The 13822-nt window shown below is 39.4% G+C and overlaps 1 protein-coding gene across 2 annotated transcripts in view; it reads left to right on the forward strand.

Annotated features, from left to right (window-relative positions):
- Positions 1-13822, forward strand: part of XPO7 (exportin 7) — a 78835-nt gene that overhangs the window by 49319 nt on the left and 15694 nt on the right. For both annotated transcript variants that reach the window (XM_039868012.1, XM_039868013.1), the window contains exons 6-15: positions 1248-1352; positions 2968-3133; positions 3727-3800; positions 5426-5545; positions 6786-6932; positions 7724-7896; positions 10131-10324; positions 10737-10842; positions 12899-13034; positions 13533-13606. In XM_039868012.1, coding sequence (XP_039723946.1) covers positions 1248-1352; positions 2968-3133; positions 3727-3800; positions 5426-5545; positions 6786-6932; positions 7724-7896; positions 10131-10324; positions 10737-10842; positions 12899-13034; positions 13533-13606 — 1295 coding nt within the window. The remainder of the gene's footprint in view (positions 1-1247; positions 1353-2967; positions 3134-3726; positions 3801-5425; positions 5546-6785; positions 6933-7723; positions 7897-10130; positions 10325-10736; positions 10843-12898; positions 13035-13532; positions 13607-13822) is intronic.

Genomic DNA, 13822 nt, shown 5'->3' on the forward strand with positions numbered 1-13822 from the left:
CATGCATTAACTAAGTACAGAGATTGTGGGGTTCATGTTCTCCCCTTTGAAGTTTGGCCCCACAAAATACATCAGTGTTGGTATAAAAAAAAAAACTTCAAAATTTTACTCATCTTTCTTAAGAAAACAATAGAAATGTGTGTAACATAGTTAAATGTAATTCTTCTCTGTATTATGATCAGCAGAACAAATTTATGCGGTATATGATATATAATCTAGCAGTGGCTAATTTACCTAAGACATTTATGATAACACAGTGACACTGAAGCTAGAATAGAGGAATATTTGAACTTCTATATAATTCAATTTTCAAGGGGTTAGGAGATGAGAGTGTCAGATTTAAATCAGAAAGTGTATTTCTGTTACCATTCCTATCTGAATTTAGAAATAAAATCAAAGAAGGTCCATAACTTCATTGTCAGAAATCTTGCTGCATTATTCTTTAATGTGCCAAAAGCAAAATGAGCTTCCTCTTGGATGAATTAGTCAGTATATAGAAGAAGAGATTTAAGCTTTCATTTGGACCAAAAATATTCTTGGGAACCTTGAAATTCCTTTATTCCACTTATTGAGAACCTACTATGTGTCAGAAATAGAGACATACTTAAAGAAGTAAAAAATTTAGTCCTTAACCACAAAAACCCTTAAAATGTGGCCGAAAAGACAAGAAGAGAGGAAGCATTTAATTGAAGTGTTCACTTCTATGGTATAGACTCCATGTGGAAATAGGTTAGAGAAGGGAGAGAGAGTATTACAGGCTGTTGTCATTTATCTTAAGTTCTTGGCGGTTGGTTAAGGAGTGTTTTGGAAATTCTTCAGTAGCCCTGAGGGGATTGTTTACCAAAACCCAAGGCTTGCTACTATCTGTTTTTGAAACTAAGCCACAATGCAAGATAATGTGGTAATTATTGGCAGATATTGCTAAGAATTACTTAACTTTAACAATTTGTTAAATTTTACCTAAATGCAAAAGAAATTAAAACTTTGCAGGGGAGCTATTCATTCATCCCTTTTTTCTGTTTTCCCTCTGTAAGCTCTAGAGGCCTGATATCCTGGCTAGCTGTTAACAGCTTATTGTCCTTTGCATTATCTCAGTTTATATGATTTAACAATTTAAATATTAAATATGTATTTTGTATTTCTGTTGCTTTTATTGGAAATCTTTCTAGTTTATTTGAAATCTACATGAAAAATTTTTCCTTTGAAGGTTAATTCTAAAACTTGCTTTGGTTTATTTTTCTGCACAGGCAGACACCACCCATCCTTTAACCAAGCACAGAAAAATAGCCTCTTCTTTCCGAGATTCATCATTATTTGACATCTTCACACTTTCCTGCAATTTACTAAAACAGGTGAGATTGTAAGTTGGGTCCTGCTTCTCAGTTCCTTTTGAAAGGATGAGAATGAGTGGACACTTGCTAGGTGTCCTCTCTTAACGGACCCCACGAGCAATTATGCATCTCTTTAATCGTCATCATCTCTTACATAATACCTGTCTCCAAGATGTTGAAGAAACTTGCCAGACTGACCACTGACATTACAGAAAAGATTGTGATTTCCCTATTTCAGATCTGTTCCCCTAGGTAACAGCAGTAAGTGAGTATTTATGCCATGCTCCTTTCTTAAAGAATCTAGTTTACCACACAGTTTGAGATTTTGTTGTTTGCTCTTTTAATACTCACATAAAATCTTCCTATACAGAGTAAAAGCATGTTAGCTTTATGGCATTTGGATTCATAGTGCTCTGAATGCTGGCTCCGACAACACTGTTAGCACACTAAAACTAGGCTGAGCCCCGCGTCCCCTGCCGAGCTAAAAGCAGCAAATAAACAAGCAGCATCTGTAAGGAAGAGCAGATTTTGAATTTTTAACATCCATTTGGATTTCATAACCTGAAGGGGTAGATGGTATCACATAAGGAAATTACCTATTTTAAAATAGAAAAGTTGGTGTTTCAGTTCATTTATTGGTAGAGTTGGACTAAGAAAGAAGTGTTGACTAAGAAAGAAGTGTTAACCAAGGGGCGCTGCGCACTTAGGGCTGTGTGGGGCCGCCTTGTCCCTGTGGAGAGCGAAATGGGATTGGCCTCTGGCTCCTCGTTCATTTGGGGAATTTGGGGTTTTTTGTTCTTGTTCTCATTTTCCAGTATGTCCCAGTTTTAGTTTTAGAAACAAGTTCGGATTCTTTCTGTCGTCCCACTTAATGATGTCCATCTTTTTCCTCAGTTACCTAGTCCTGTCTCAGAACTCCCAGGTAGTCTTTAGGTCAGCCACCTGCCTGGGAAAAGCTGTTTTACCCCCTGGGTGGGAGAAGCATTTGAGAAAATAAGAATTGAATCCTCCTCACTGTACTGTCAAAAACAATTAGCCAGCGAGTCACCAAGGTCATAGCTGGTATGAACTTTGCAGTCTGAGAGTCCTGGTAGCTGTGGATCAGTACTGAGCTACAGGCAGGGAAACTGCCAGTGAATACATAAAATTCAGTGCTGATTTTGTTTTACTTTTGGTTTGAAAGATTTTGTTGATGCCGGTGACGGTAATGTTGAAAGAGGAAGGACAGTAGGTCAGCACATAAAACTTCCTAGAACTCCCTCCCAGAGTTAAATCCTCTCCCTGTCTAGGAACAGCTAGGATCTCACATGCAAATGAAGTAACCGCTCACACTGCTTCAGGATTCCTTGTGGCCACTATGTCTACGTGGAAAGAATAAGTGTCAAAAAGGGGGGTTTCTTGAAAGACCAGCTTCACGTTCTATGGGAAATATGTTGTAATAGTAAATAAGGAGCTAGGAGTTTCATAATGACATTAAGGTAATAGAAGTGCAGCATCTTGTAGCAGCGCAAACATCTCTTTGCAGTGTTGAAATGTAGCCTTCCTTTTCTGACTCAACAGCCTGCTCTTGAGACTGGTAGCAAGCTTGGAAGAAAAGAGTGATTGTTTGGGGCTCATTATGTGGTAATTTTTACAGGCTTCGGGAAAGAATCTAAACTTGAATGATGAAAGCCAGCATGGTTTACTCATGCAACTGCTCAAACTCACTCATAACTGCCTAAACTTTGATTTCATCGGCACTTCTACTGATGAGTCCTCAGATGACCTGTGCACAGTACAGATCCCCACCAGCTGGAGATCAGGTAACAGAGTCATACCACCTGAAATACGCTGCTACTCAACTCTACATAGTGTCTATAGGGTGATCTAAAGGACTTCTGGCAATCCGTTGCTTGCTGTTAGAGAACATTTAGAATTTCAGCATCTATCTTTATAAAGTGAGGGAGAGGTTCTTGAAAGATATTATAGATCCCCCCATCCTGGGAGAACTTTTAATTATTGACTGATGTGACTTTGACCTTCTTGCATTCACCACCTAGAGATATCTGTTATCTTACTCATTTGAGGTAATGTCTAGCTCTAAAAAAACAAAATCAAACAAAAGAACATGTGCGTATGTTTTTGTGTTCCTAAGGATAAAAATTCCTGCAATGAACAGAGCCCTGATTGTCTTAAGTTCTCTGAGATTCAAAAACAAATCCGTTTCTTAGAGGAGCTAAACACTAGTGCTTAAAAAGCAGGGGGGACAAAAAGTCCCTATTAGTTTATCACTTTCAAAGGAAATAAGCATTCTGTAAGATAAGGGGAAAGATGTGCTCCCTAATGTAGTGCCAGCAGTCTGCCAGTAGCAATGTGCAAACATACTCAGTAAAGTGCTCTTTTGTCTTTCTTCCAGCATTCTTAGATTCTTCAACTCTGCAGCTGTTTTTTGACCTGTATCATTCCATCCCACCTTCATTTTCACCCCTGGTAAGTCAGTTTCCAAAGCAAACCTACTTCTGCAAAGTGGCAATAGTGGATGTGTCTTACATTCATTTTGTTACACAAAATCATAGAAGTAAAGCATAGAAATACAAAGGTTAGTTAGTTATCTAGTCTTTTGAGATTAGGCTTCTAGCTTTAAAGTTCTTACGATAAAGTCTTAACTTAATTCTTTTTAATTTATTCCTGTCTAGTGACAGGTCGCTACAGATATCAAGCTTTTGGTGTCATTTCGACTTTATACTAAACCTGAGATTGTCACAGGCTAGAGTGTGGGGATTCACCTTGTATTGTCAAGCTGGTGATTGTCCTGACTGAGAAAAGTTTTGACAATCCCTCAGGGATATGTTACATTAGTGATAAATTGGGAGCTGTAATGGGAAGGCATGTTTGCATAGTTATTTCCAAATAACATTTGAAAGCTCTTGGGAATGATGCATTTCTCCTTGTAAACAATAATTAACCTCAAATCTCAGATCCTAAAAGACACTGGTCTGGTATTTCAGATTATCGTAAAATGCTATTATACAAAACATACTAAGAAAACACAGGAAAGTAATGGGTGTCTTGCATCGTGTTTCTGCAGTGGACTACTTTCCTGGTCATTGCAATACTTTTCCAAATCAATACAGACCTTTGCTTTAGCAGAAACATGCATTCCGGGTTGTCGTATCAAGTTTACTGTAGGAAAAGATAATGTGCTCAAGAAAGGTAATTAACGAAAAGACTATTTATAAAGGTGTGGGCAAAATTAAGGGAATCCAACAAAAGGTGGTGACGGTACCCCATGAGGCTAGCTATTGTGGGGCGCTTCAAGGGGCAAGGGAGGGAGCCCTGCAGAGAGCCGAAGCTACGGCCTAGGGAAGGGCTGTAGCGCTGGGAGGGACTGCCAACCGTGGCCCAGCCGGGGGTGGCACCTCTTTCCTCCTGCCCTGATCTCCTGCTGGTACTTTCCAGTGTTCGAAGCCAACTAGAATCAAGAGGGCAAGGGAGTTTGGCTGTGGTTAGTCAGCAGAGGTCAGCCTCCCAGGGAAAGCAGGGTGGAGAAGGGTAGAAAATAGATCTGGTCGGGGAGAGAATATAAATATCTAGCACAGTGGGGATAGGGTAAAATGTTTTCAGCATAAAAACTGTTTTTTTCACAACTCACATCTGACTTGGTTTTTTTATTATAGCACTACCTAGCAAAGCCTGATTAGCCAAAAGGCCTTAATAAAACAGGGAAGAAAAAAAACTAAATCTAAAGCTTTATTTAAACTATGAACTGCTTGGTATTTTTAAGCCTTAAATATATATTTTAACAAGAATCAAAGAAGCCTTTGGGTGGTCAAAGAATAATACCTAAGTGAATTTCCAAAGTGTGTATTTAACTAGTTTTTATGATCAACTTGAATGTGATGCTCTCTTTTTTCTCTTAATAAAGCTGTTTCAGATACCCTACGCTGTGCCCTCCTCGATCTTTCTCTGTCATTGTCATGTAGCAGGGGCTGAAAGAACAGAATTAGTGGCATATGTAAAGAAGGCTTTTAGAGGAGGGGAAAGGATCATGAAAAGAAAATCGCTGTACAACCTTTTTTTTACATCAGTTCTGTTTGGGTCGTGCCCTTTTTTAGGTATTATCCTGCTTAGTACAGATTGCCTCAGTTAGAAGATCCCTGTTTAACAATGCAGAGAGAGCCAAGTTTCTCTCTCATCTTGTTGATGGTGTTAAACGAATACTGGAAAATCCACAGGTAAGATTTGAGGACTTGTTTTTATTTGTATATATATATGCAATATACATTTATATGAGATATATATATAATTGTGTGTATGCCTGTCTGATATGAGTCAGAAGGACATCCATCTAGAAGCCACACAGCAGAAATCTCAGAAAAACAGCTCATTCTCTTATTCTTCAGAAGATTTAAGTGAATCTGTATTTGTAGAAAATTCTCGAGAATGTTTACCCAAAAGAGGAGCTTGTATCCTCAGGAACGCAATAGTTGTGGGAAGGATCGCTTTATACAGAAAAATAAGGATAGAGCCATAGTCATTTTTCCCTAAGAAAGTAAGAATTTAAATTTGTTTTTTTTGTTCTTGTTTCCATCTTTTTGAATGTACACTATTTACCTAAGTGTAAAGGGCTGCTTTTAGGTGGGTAGGAGAGATTTCTCATTATTCGTTCCATAAACTTGATTGCCCTTTTTGTCTTTTTCAGTCTCAAAGATTCAGCAACACCTACCTTTTTTTAAAGTTAACTTCACTACACTAGGAAATAGAAAATCAGTTCATTTTAAAATATACTCAGCTCTGTTCCTCTTTTGAAAATTCATTTATTCAACCAGTTTTATGAAACACCTACCATGTGCCAGGGACACGGTAGTGAACAAAACAAAGTCTGCCCCCCTATGCTAATAGAGGAAGATATATATGAGGAAACAGTCAAATATGCTGGTATAATATACAAACAAATCAAAAGCATGATAAGTATATAATATATAAACAATATAGAAATAGATAAACTTATAGCAATGATGGTATAAATATATAAAACATTTGCATAACTTTGCCAACTTAGTTGTGCCTAATAAATTTGATAGATGTAAAAATGAAAATTTCATTATCTTTCCTTTAATTTATGGGAAGCACAAGACCGGTCACGTCTTAAGATCATGCCCCTTTTCTGCCATCATTCAACTTTAGAACCTGAGTCATGTTTTGTGATCCTTTGCACATCTGTTTTAGACTCTTTCAATTGAGGCTAATAATCCCATCTCACAGAATGGTTATTTCGAACAGACAAGATAATAGATGTGACCATCTTTTTTAAAAAACTATTTTTAAACATTATACAGATGTATCATTCTGACTGATGATCTGCATCTCAGAAGTTAGAGTAGATTTCCCTCTTCCCCCGTGCCATCCCAAATGTCACTCAGAGGTATAGTGAATCACATTTTACATTTTATTTTCCTCCCGTGTTGTCACCAGAGTTTATCAGACCCAAACAATTACCATGAGTTTTGCAGACTACTGGCCCGACTGAAGAGTAACTATCAACTGGGAGAGTTAGTAAAGGTGGAAAACTACCCTGAGGTCATCCGATTGATAGCTAACTTCACAGTGACCAGTCTACAGGTTTGTCCTTGATTGCTTGGTTCTTTCCTCCTAAACACTGGGACCTCTTCTCTTGCTCATTGGTTTTAACCCTATAAGAATATTCTTTTTTTTCTTTTTTTTCTTTTTTTTTGACAAAGGCAAATATAAGTACATATAGGGTCACCCTGCAGAGTAGTTTCTATTGTAGCCCACTTGTGTGTATTACAGAAGTGCAAGGAGTATTGTGAGAGGAACGTGTGGGAAGTGCAAGGATAATTACATTCAAAGCAGAGAGAATCCCCTCAGAATCACCCCCCAAAAAGGCAAGATTGGAACAGAATGCTAGACAGAAGAGTAAAGAGTTAATACCCTCTCTTTCTTAGTCATATAATTTAAGGCTGTGGTTCTCAAATTTTATGGCTTGCATCAAAATCATCTTGGGAGCTTGATGAAAAAGACAGGTGCTTGGGTCTTACCCCCATAAATTCTGGTTTGCTGGGTCCAGGGTGGAGCCCTGGCGTCTCTATCTCTAAAAAGTTCTCTAGGTGATGCTCATGCATACTGTTTGAGAACCACTTACACAAGGTTTTCCCTGCGAGAAGGTTTACTCATCGAGCATAGAACAGCTCTTTTCATTAGGTGCTTGATCTGTGAAATACTAATACATACATTAGGCCAGTTGCCATACACAGAACAAAGCCCATAAAAATTTATCATCTTTTTGGGGTGAGGGGGGTGGGATTCGTTATCCTTTGTGTCGAGTGACATGGGACTAGTATATTGTATACAAAAATGAGAAATATGCCTCATGCTCTTTTGGTTTTCCTTAGCACTGGGAATTTGCCCCAAATAGTGTGCACTATCTCCTGAGCCTATGGCAGCGGCTGGCAGCCTCTGTGCCATACGTGAAAGCCACAGAGCCCCACATGCTGGAAACTTATACTCCTGAAGTCACCAAAGCCTACATCACATCCCGTTTAGAATCTGTGCATATCATATTGAGGTAAGGACACTGGGACAGCCTCCATCATTCACCCACTAGTAGCCTGGTGTCAGACTTGCCAGAGATCAGACACCCAGTGGGCAAAAATGTACTTGATAGGAGTCTTACTGGAGCTAATACTATGAATGATCATTTTTTTTTTTCACGACAGCAGATAGGTAGTATAGTCTGAAAGCAGAGTCTTTCTCTTTAATATCCTGTTCACATCCCCCTCTCACCATACCGCCATCAGTAGCAATATCTTTAAATACAAAGTATGTCAGTATAATGTTTGTCCTTGCCACTGACTTTCTTTAAACAACAAACCTTTATAGGCTGTAGAATTGTACTGCGTGAGCTATAGGTGCTTAATGTGAACTCCTAAGTAGTAAGTAGATGAATAAGATTACACAATCCAGAGCTTACTAGAAGCTGTGAGAATTCTAGGCAGCTGATCGCTGATTGTATCACATTAACACGTGGTTTCTGTCTACCCTAGTTATTAACTGGACCAGAAACCTATAGCTAAAGAAATGTCAGACCCTTTCAAAAATGACGTGTAAAGTTTATTTGTTGGTTTGTTTGTTTGTTTTAGAGACCTTTCTTATTTGTGTTATTTAGAGGGTGGAGGGCTTGACTTAAACCACAGACATTTATTTTCTCACAGTTTTGGAGGCTTTTAAGGCTAAGATCAAGGTGCAAACAGGGTTGCTTTCTAGTGAGGTCTTTTTCCTTGGCTTGCAGATGGCCACGTTCTCGCTGTGTCCTCACATGGCCTTTCCTGTGTGTGCACACAGAGATATATATCTCTGTTGTTTTTTCTCCTTATAAGGACACCAGTCTTATTGGATTAGGGCCCACTGTTGAGACCGTATTGAATCTTTTTTTGAGATATAATTGACATATGACCTTACATTAGTTTCAGATGTACAACTTAATGATTCAATATTCGTATATATTGCAAGGTAATCACCAAAATAAGTCTGGTTAACATCCATCACCATACATGGTTACAGATTTTTTTTTCTTGTATGAGAATTTTTAAGACTACTCTTATATATTTTTTTATTGGCTGTTTTTCAGGAGAATTTACATGAACTCTGAAGGTTGGGGGTTTTTTTAAGCCGGATTCTTAATTTGCTCAGAGTCAAGTGCATTTAATTGTTATAAGAATTATAATCTCAACTGTTTCTGACTTGCATCATTTCAAAATCTGTACTCACGAAGCCCACTAGAAGGAATTGTTTTGTTAGCTGCACAGTTTCTGTTGCTGAGGATTCAGCTGGTTTCAGTGAGACTGTGTTGGGTGGGGAGTGGTTACATGCATGGGCTCTGGGCCCAGATAGTCGGCTTATAGCTGTGTACTCTTCAGCAAGGTTGTCGTGGGGATTAAATTACTGTATCCCAGCCCAGCATGTGGATCATGGTAAACACACACACACAACTATGAACTGCTGGTTGCATTGGTGTTGGTGGTGGCTGCTGCTGGATTGTCATGCTGTGATATAATAATAGCTTGTAATATGACAAGATTTTTAAATGTAGGAACCAGTAGGCAAGACAAGACCTGGTATAGATGCACAGTGCCTCATCGACAGCTCTGAAATCCATGATATGAAAACTAAATTTTCTTACCAATTTGGCACCAAAACTCATTTGGTGGCAAAACTTGACATGCACTGGTATGAGACCATTTATAGCCTTTTAAAAAATTCTACTTGGTATGACTTCATAATTTTTATACATTTCGCCATAGGAATATTATATTTGACATACCACAGAGCCCATTAAGGATTCATATTACATGGCAAAAGCATCGTATTGCCTCCCTAAAATCTGAATATTTCTGAATTGCAAAACACATCTGATCACAGTCGCCTTACTCAAGAAATGGGATACCTGTCTTTCTAAAGTTTAGTATAGTCGAGAATAAGCGAGAAGCTTAGAGCCCAGAACTCCTAGGAGTGAGAAGCATAGGGATGAAGGGATCAAGGCAGACAAATGTTAAGGACTGGAAATTCAAACTGAAAGATTAAAGACCAAAAGCAGAATATTCTTAAGGAAGACTGATGCTAGGGTGAAGTCATCTGCCTTCTAACTTTTTTGACATTCTTTCCTTGGTTAAAAATAGTGTTGGGATATAGGCCTCTACTCTTAGAAATAGTGGCTAAATGAAGAAGAAAGCAAGCTGCTGCAGTGGTGAAATTAATAGGCATATTTTAAGAGAGGTGCCCTCTTTCTTCCCTTGGGAGTAGAGATGGACTGGAAGATCCTCTGGAGGATACAGGTCTGGTCCAGCAGCAGTTGGACCAGCTGTCTACAATTGGACGTTGTGAATACGAGAAGACGTGTGCGCTCCTCGTGCAGTTGTTTGACCAGTCGGCCCAGTCCTATCAGGAGCTGCTACAGAGTGCCAGCGCAAGCCCAATGGATATTGCAGTGCAGGAAGGTAAGTGGACAGTGGACCAGGCGTGCAGGGAGGTGCTCTCAGTACCCTTCCACTCATTGCCACCTCCAAAAGGAGTCTTCCATTATCAGTTACCTCCATATACACAAAATATTATTTGTTAAATGCCACAGAGGACTAGGGAAGAGTAACTGCAATAGGCATGTTTAACTTTAAGAAAGTACTACACTCTAAAAATAATGGCCTTGTCTGATAGGGGAACCTTGGTTAGCTAATGAATTTCCCCCTTGGCATCACAGAAAGGTAACTATACTCCGTAGGAGAAGTAAGACTTTATGGCTTCTCCATAGTGAAGATTAAAGAAGCGCATAGTAAGAAATGAACCTCACAGTGAGGGATTTCTTCATGAAATTATCACTGGAGATGACACTAACGGGTCTTCTTCCTGTTGCAGGGAGGCTGACATGGCTGGTTTACATCATTGGCGCAGTGATAGGTGGCCGGGTCTCTTTTGCCAGCACTGATGAGCAAGATGCTATGGATGGCGAGCTTGTCTGTCGGTAAGTGTTCCCACAGAGCCTTCCCATTTCACTGCTGCAACCCTGCCCCCATCTCCACTGCCTTTTGGTTTCTGGGACCACAGGAACTTGACGTGCTTCTGCTAATGCTTCCCTCCCCATTTATAGAATGTAATCTCATGAAGCCGATTGCCCATGAAAATGAAGGACTGTTACAGGTCCAACTTCAGACCTTTTATAAGTACAGTGAGAATTCTGCCTACAGTCCTTACTAAAAAACAAAAAACATTCGCAGTAATTTAACAAGGAATTGATGGATACAGAATTAGAAAAACCAAAGTGGGGAGTAGCTTTTAGTTCTGTTTAAGAACAGTACCTCAGAGTTAATGAAAGATGGACTGCTTTTGCCAGATCAGAGTAAATCTAATAGGAAGCTGTGGTTCTTCAAATGTCCCCCAAAGACAGAATTATAGTTTCAACAGCCTTTCAAATCTCTTGACCATGCACGCTTTTCCACCTACAGGATTTCAAGTTTTTTGTATCTGTGTGATTCTCATATTATTAAAAACCTATAAATGCACATTCAGTGATTTCTAAAAATATTTACCTAACATACAAATAAAAAGGTGGGATTTTTTTTAATGACCTACAGCAGAAGTTCTCAAACCTTTTCATCAGGACTATTTACTCTCTCAAAAAGTATTGAGGATCTCAAAGAGCCTCTGTTTAATGCAAGACACAGTGCTTATGGTATTAGAAAGTAAAACTGAGAAATTTTAAACATTTATTAATTCATCTTAAAATAACAGTAAGCCCCATTACATGTCAACATAATTTTTTTTAAATAACTATTTTCCAAAAAATGAGAAAAGTGGGTTTGTTCTAATGTCTGGGATAGTAGAAGTCACCTGAATTCTCATACCTGCTTCTTCATTCAGTCTGTCGTGATATCACATACCTTGTAGCCTCTGGAAAACCCCACTGCACCCTCATGTGAGAATGCGAGTGACAGGGTAAATAATGTTTTAGTATTTTTATGAAAAAATGGTTTTGTGGCCTTTCAGAGACCTGCTACCTTGAAGGGTTCTAAACTTGCCGATGCTCTCTTCAGAAATGAACATAGAATTTATGGGTCCCCAGACATTTCAATCCATAGTCCTTATTCTGAAAATCCCTGTTTGTCTCTTTCCACCTCCATTTTGTTTATCAGATGCCTGTCTGCCCTTACGTGCCTTAATCCTGACAAAAGTTTGCACAGCACGTTACACTGGCATTTTTGAAGAGTCAAGCGAAGATTTACTAAGGATGACATCTCATACCTCTTTGATTCTGCAGCCTGGTGTGATACTGTGTGTGTCACAATATAAATTGAGTTTAGACAGTGTCTTGTGTACCAGCTCTCAACTTGAGTGTTGCAGCACAATTACTGAGTTTAATTCGCTCATGATATGTCACAAATAGTTTGTTACCTATTCTCACGATATCAAAATGTCAGATGACTCACTTGTTATAACATTATTCTTATTCATCCAGCATTCACTCACTCGCATTCCAGTGTTTTCTTTTGGAGGGATGGGTGCAGGGAAAAAGGATGAAGTCACAGGTAGCATATCTGCTCTTGGTCCCTGGAAGCGTTACCACCTGTGAACATCGTCCTGCATGTGTCTCCATTCCTTTCATGGCTCTGTGAGAAAGAAGATTGAGAATCACTGGTTTAGTTTAGTCTCCTTCATTTTACAGATGAGGAACTGGGATTCAGAAAATAAATTGCTTTACTCAGGGTTTCACAGAAATATCAAGGATGACCATTATTGTTGTACCTGTATTTTTTCCACTATTTTTAAGCAAATTACAAGTTCTTCTTCAGTGTACAATCTCATTGAATGGAAGTTTTAAACACCTAACTAGTCATTCATATGTATTCCTCAGCTGTGGTTCCTGTGGGGCAGAAGGGGAGAATTTTGTTTTCTCCACAGAGCTTAGAGCCTGCAGAGGATGCCTTTCAGATAGGATAGGAGGGAGAAGAGACATGTACGACTATTTCTAGAGTGACCGGGATATCCTGCTGTTGAGAGAATCATTGCTCTTCTCCCTCTAGGGTGCTCCAGCTGATGAACCTAACAGATTCTCGCTTGGCTCAGGCAGGCAACGAGAAGCTAGAACTGGCCATGCTGAGCTTTTTTGAACAGTTTCGTAAGATCTACATTGGGGACCAGGTGCAAAAATCCTCTAAGGTAACAGACTCTCATTTGGCTCCGTTGGTTCTCCCTTCTGCTTGTGGAATTGCTGATTGAGGGAAATGGCTGGTAACAGTTCACATGCAGCCTCCAGGTTTTATGTATCAGGATCTTAGTCTGTAGAATCTGGGGAGACTCATCAGAGAATTGGGTCCCTGTCTGTAGTGTGCCATATATTTAACAAACGGCCAGTCAGAACATCTGTTGGTGTCCTCAGAATTGGCACTTCTCAGTCTCTGTACCCGAATTGATGTTCAGAACAGCAGAAGGTTTTGACAGCCTTTTTGTAAATTCCGGGTTGGAGGGCACTGGTAAGATGGGTCAGCATCTATCCACTGTTTAGCAACACTTAGAAACTAGCTCATGGCTCCACCAGCATTGTTATCCATTTTCTTCCCACATCTTACCCCTAAATGAAGACAAAAACAGTACCAGGATGTGATTTTTCTAATGTATATTTTCTGGTTACTTTCTCTTCCCTTAACACAACACCAGCTGTACCGCCGACTCTCAGAAGTTCTGGGCTTAAATGATGAGACCATGGTCCTGAGTGTCTTCATTGGAAAAATGTAAGTGTTTTGGCTTGCCATCAGCAAGAGTCCCTTGCAATCCTGTTGCAACTGTAAAATGTGATCTTGGCATTTTGCTGCCAGTGCCTTGGTATTCCAGCATTGATCGTTTGCGTCAGAAAATTGTGCATTTGAGTGTGTGACAAGCTGTGCTTAGAGATATGGCCCGGCCCCAGAGCATTCCAGGCTTCTACAGGCAAGGATTTAATTTTGTTC

The sequence above is a fragment of the Pteropus medius genome, unplaced genomic scaffold (genome assembly GCF_902729225.1).
Source record: "Pteropus medius unplaced genomic scaffold, Ma_sr-lr_union100, whole genome shotgun sequence".
In the NCBI taxonomy this organism is placed as follows: domain Eukaryota; kingdom Metazoa; phylum Chordata; class Mammalia; order Chiroptera; family Pteropodidae; genus Pteropus; species Pteropus medius.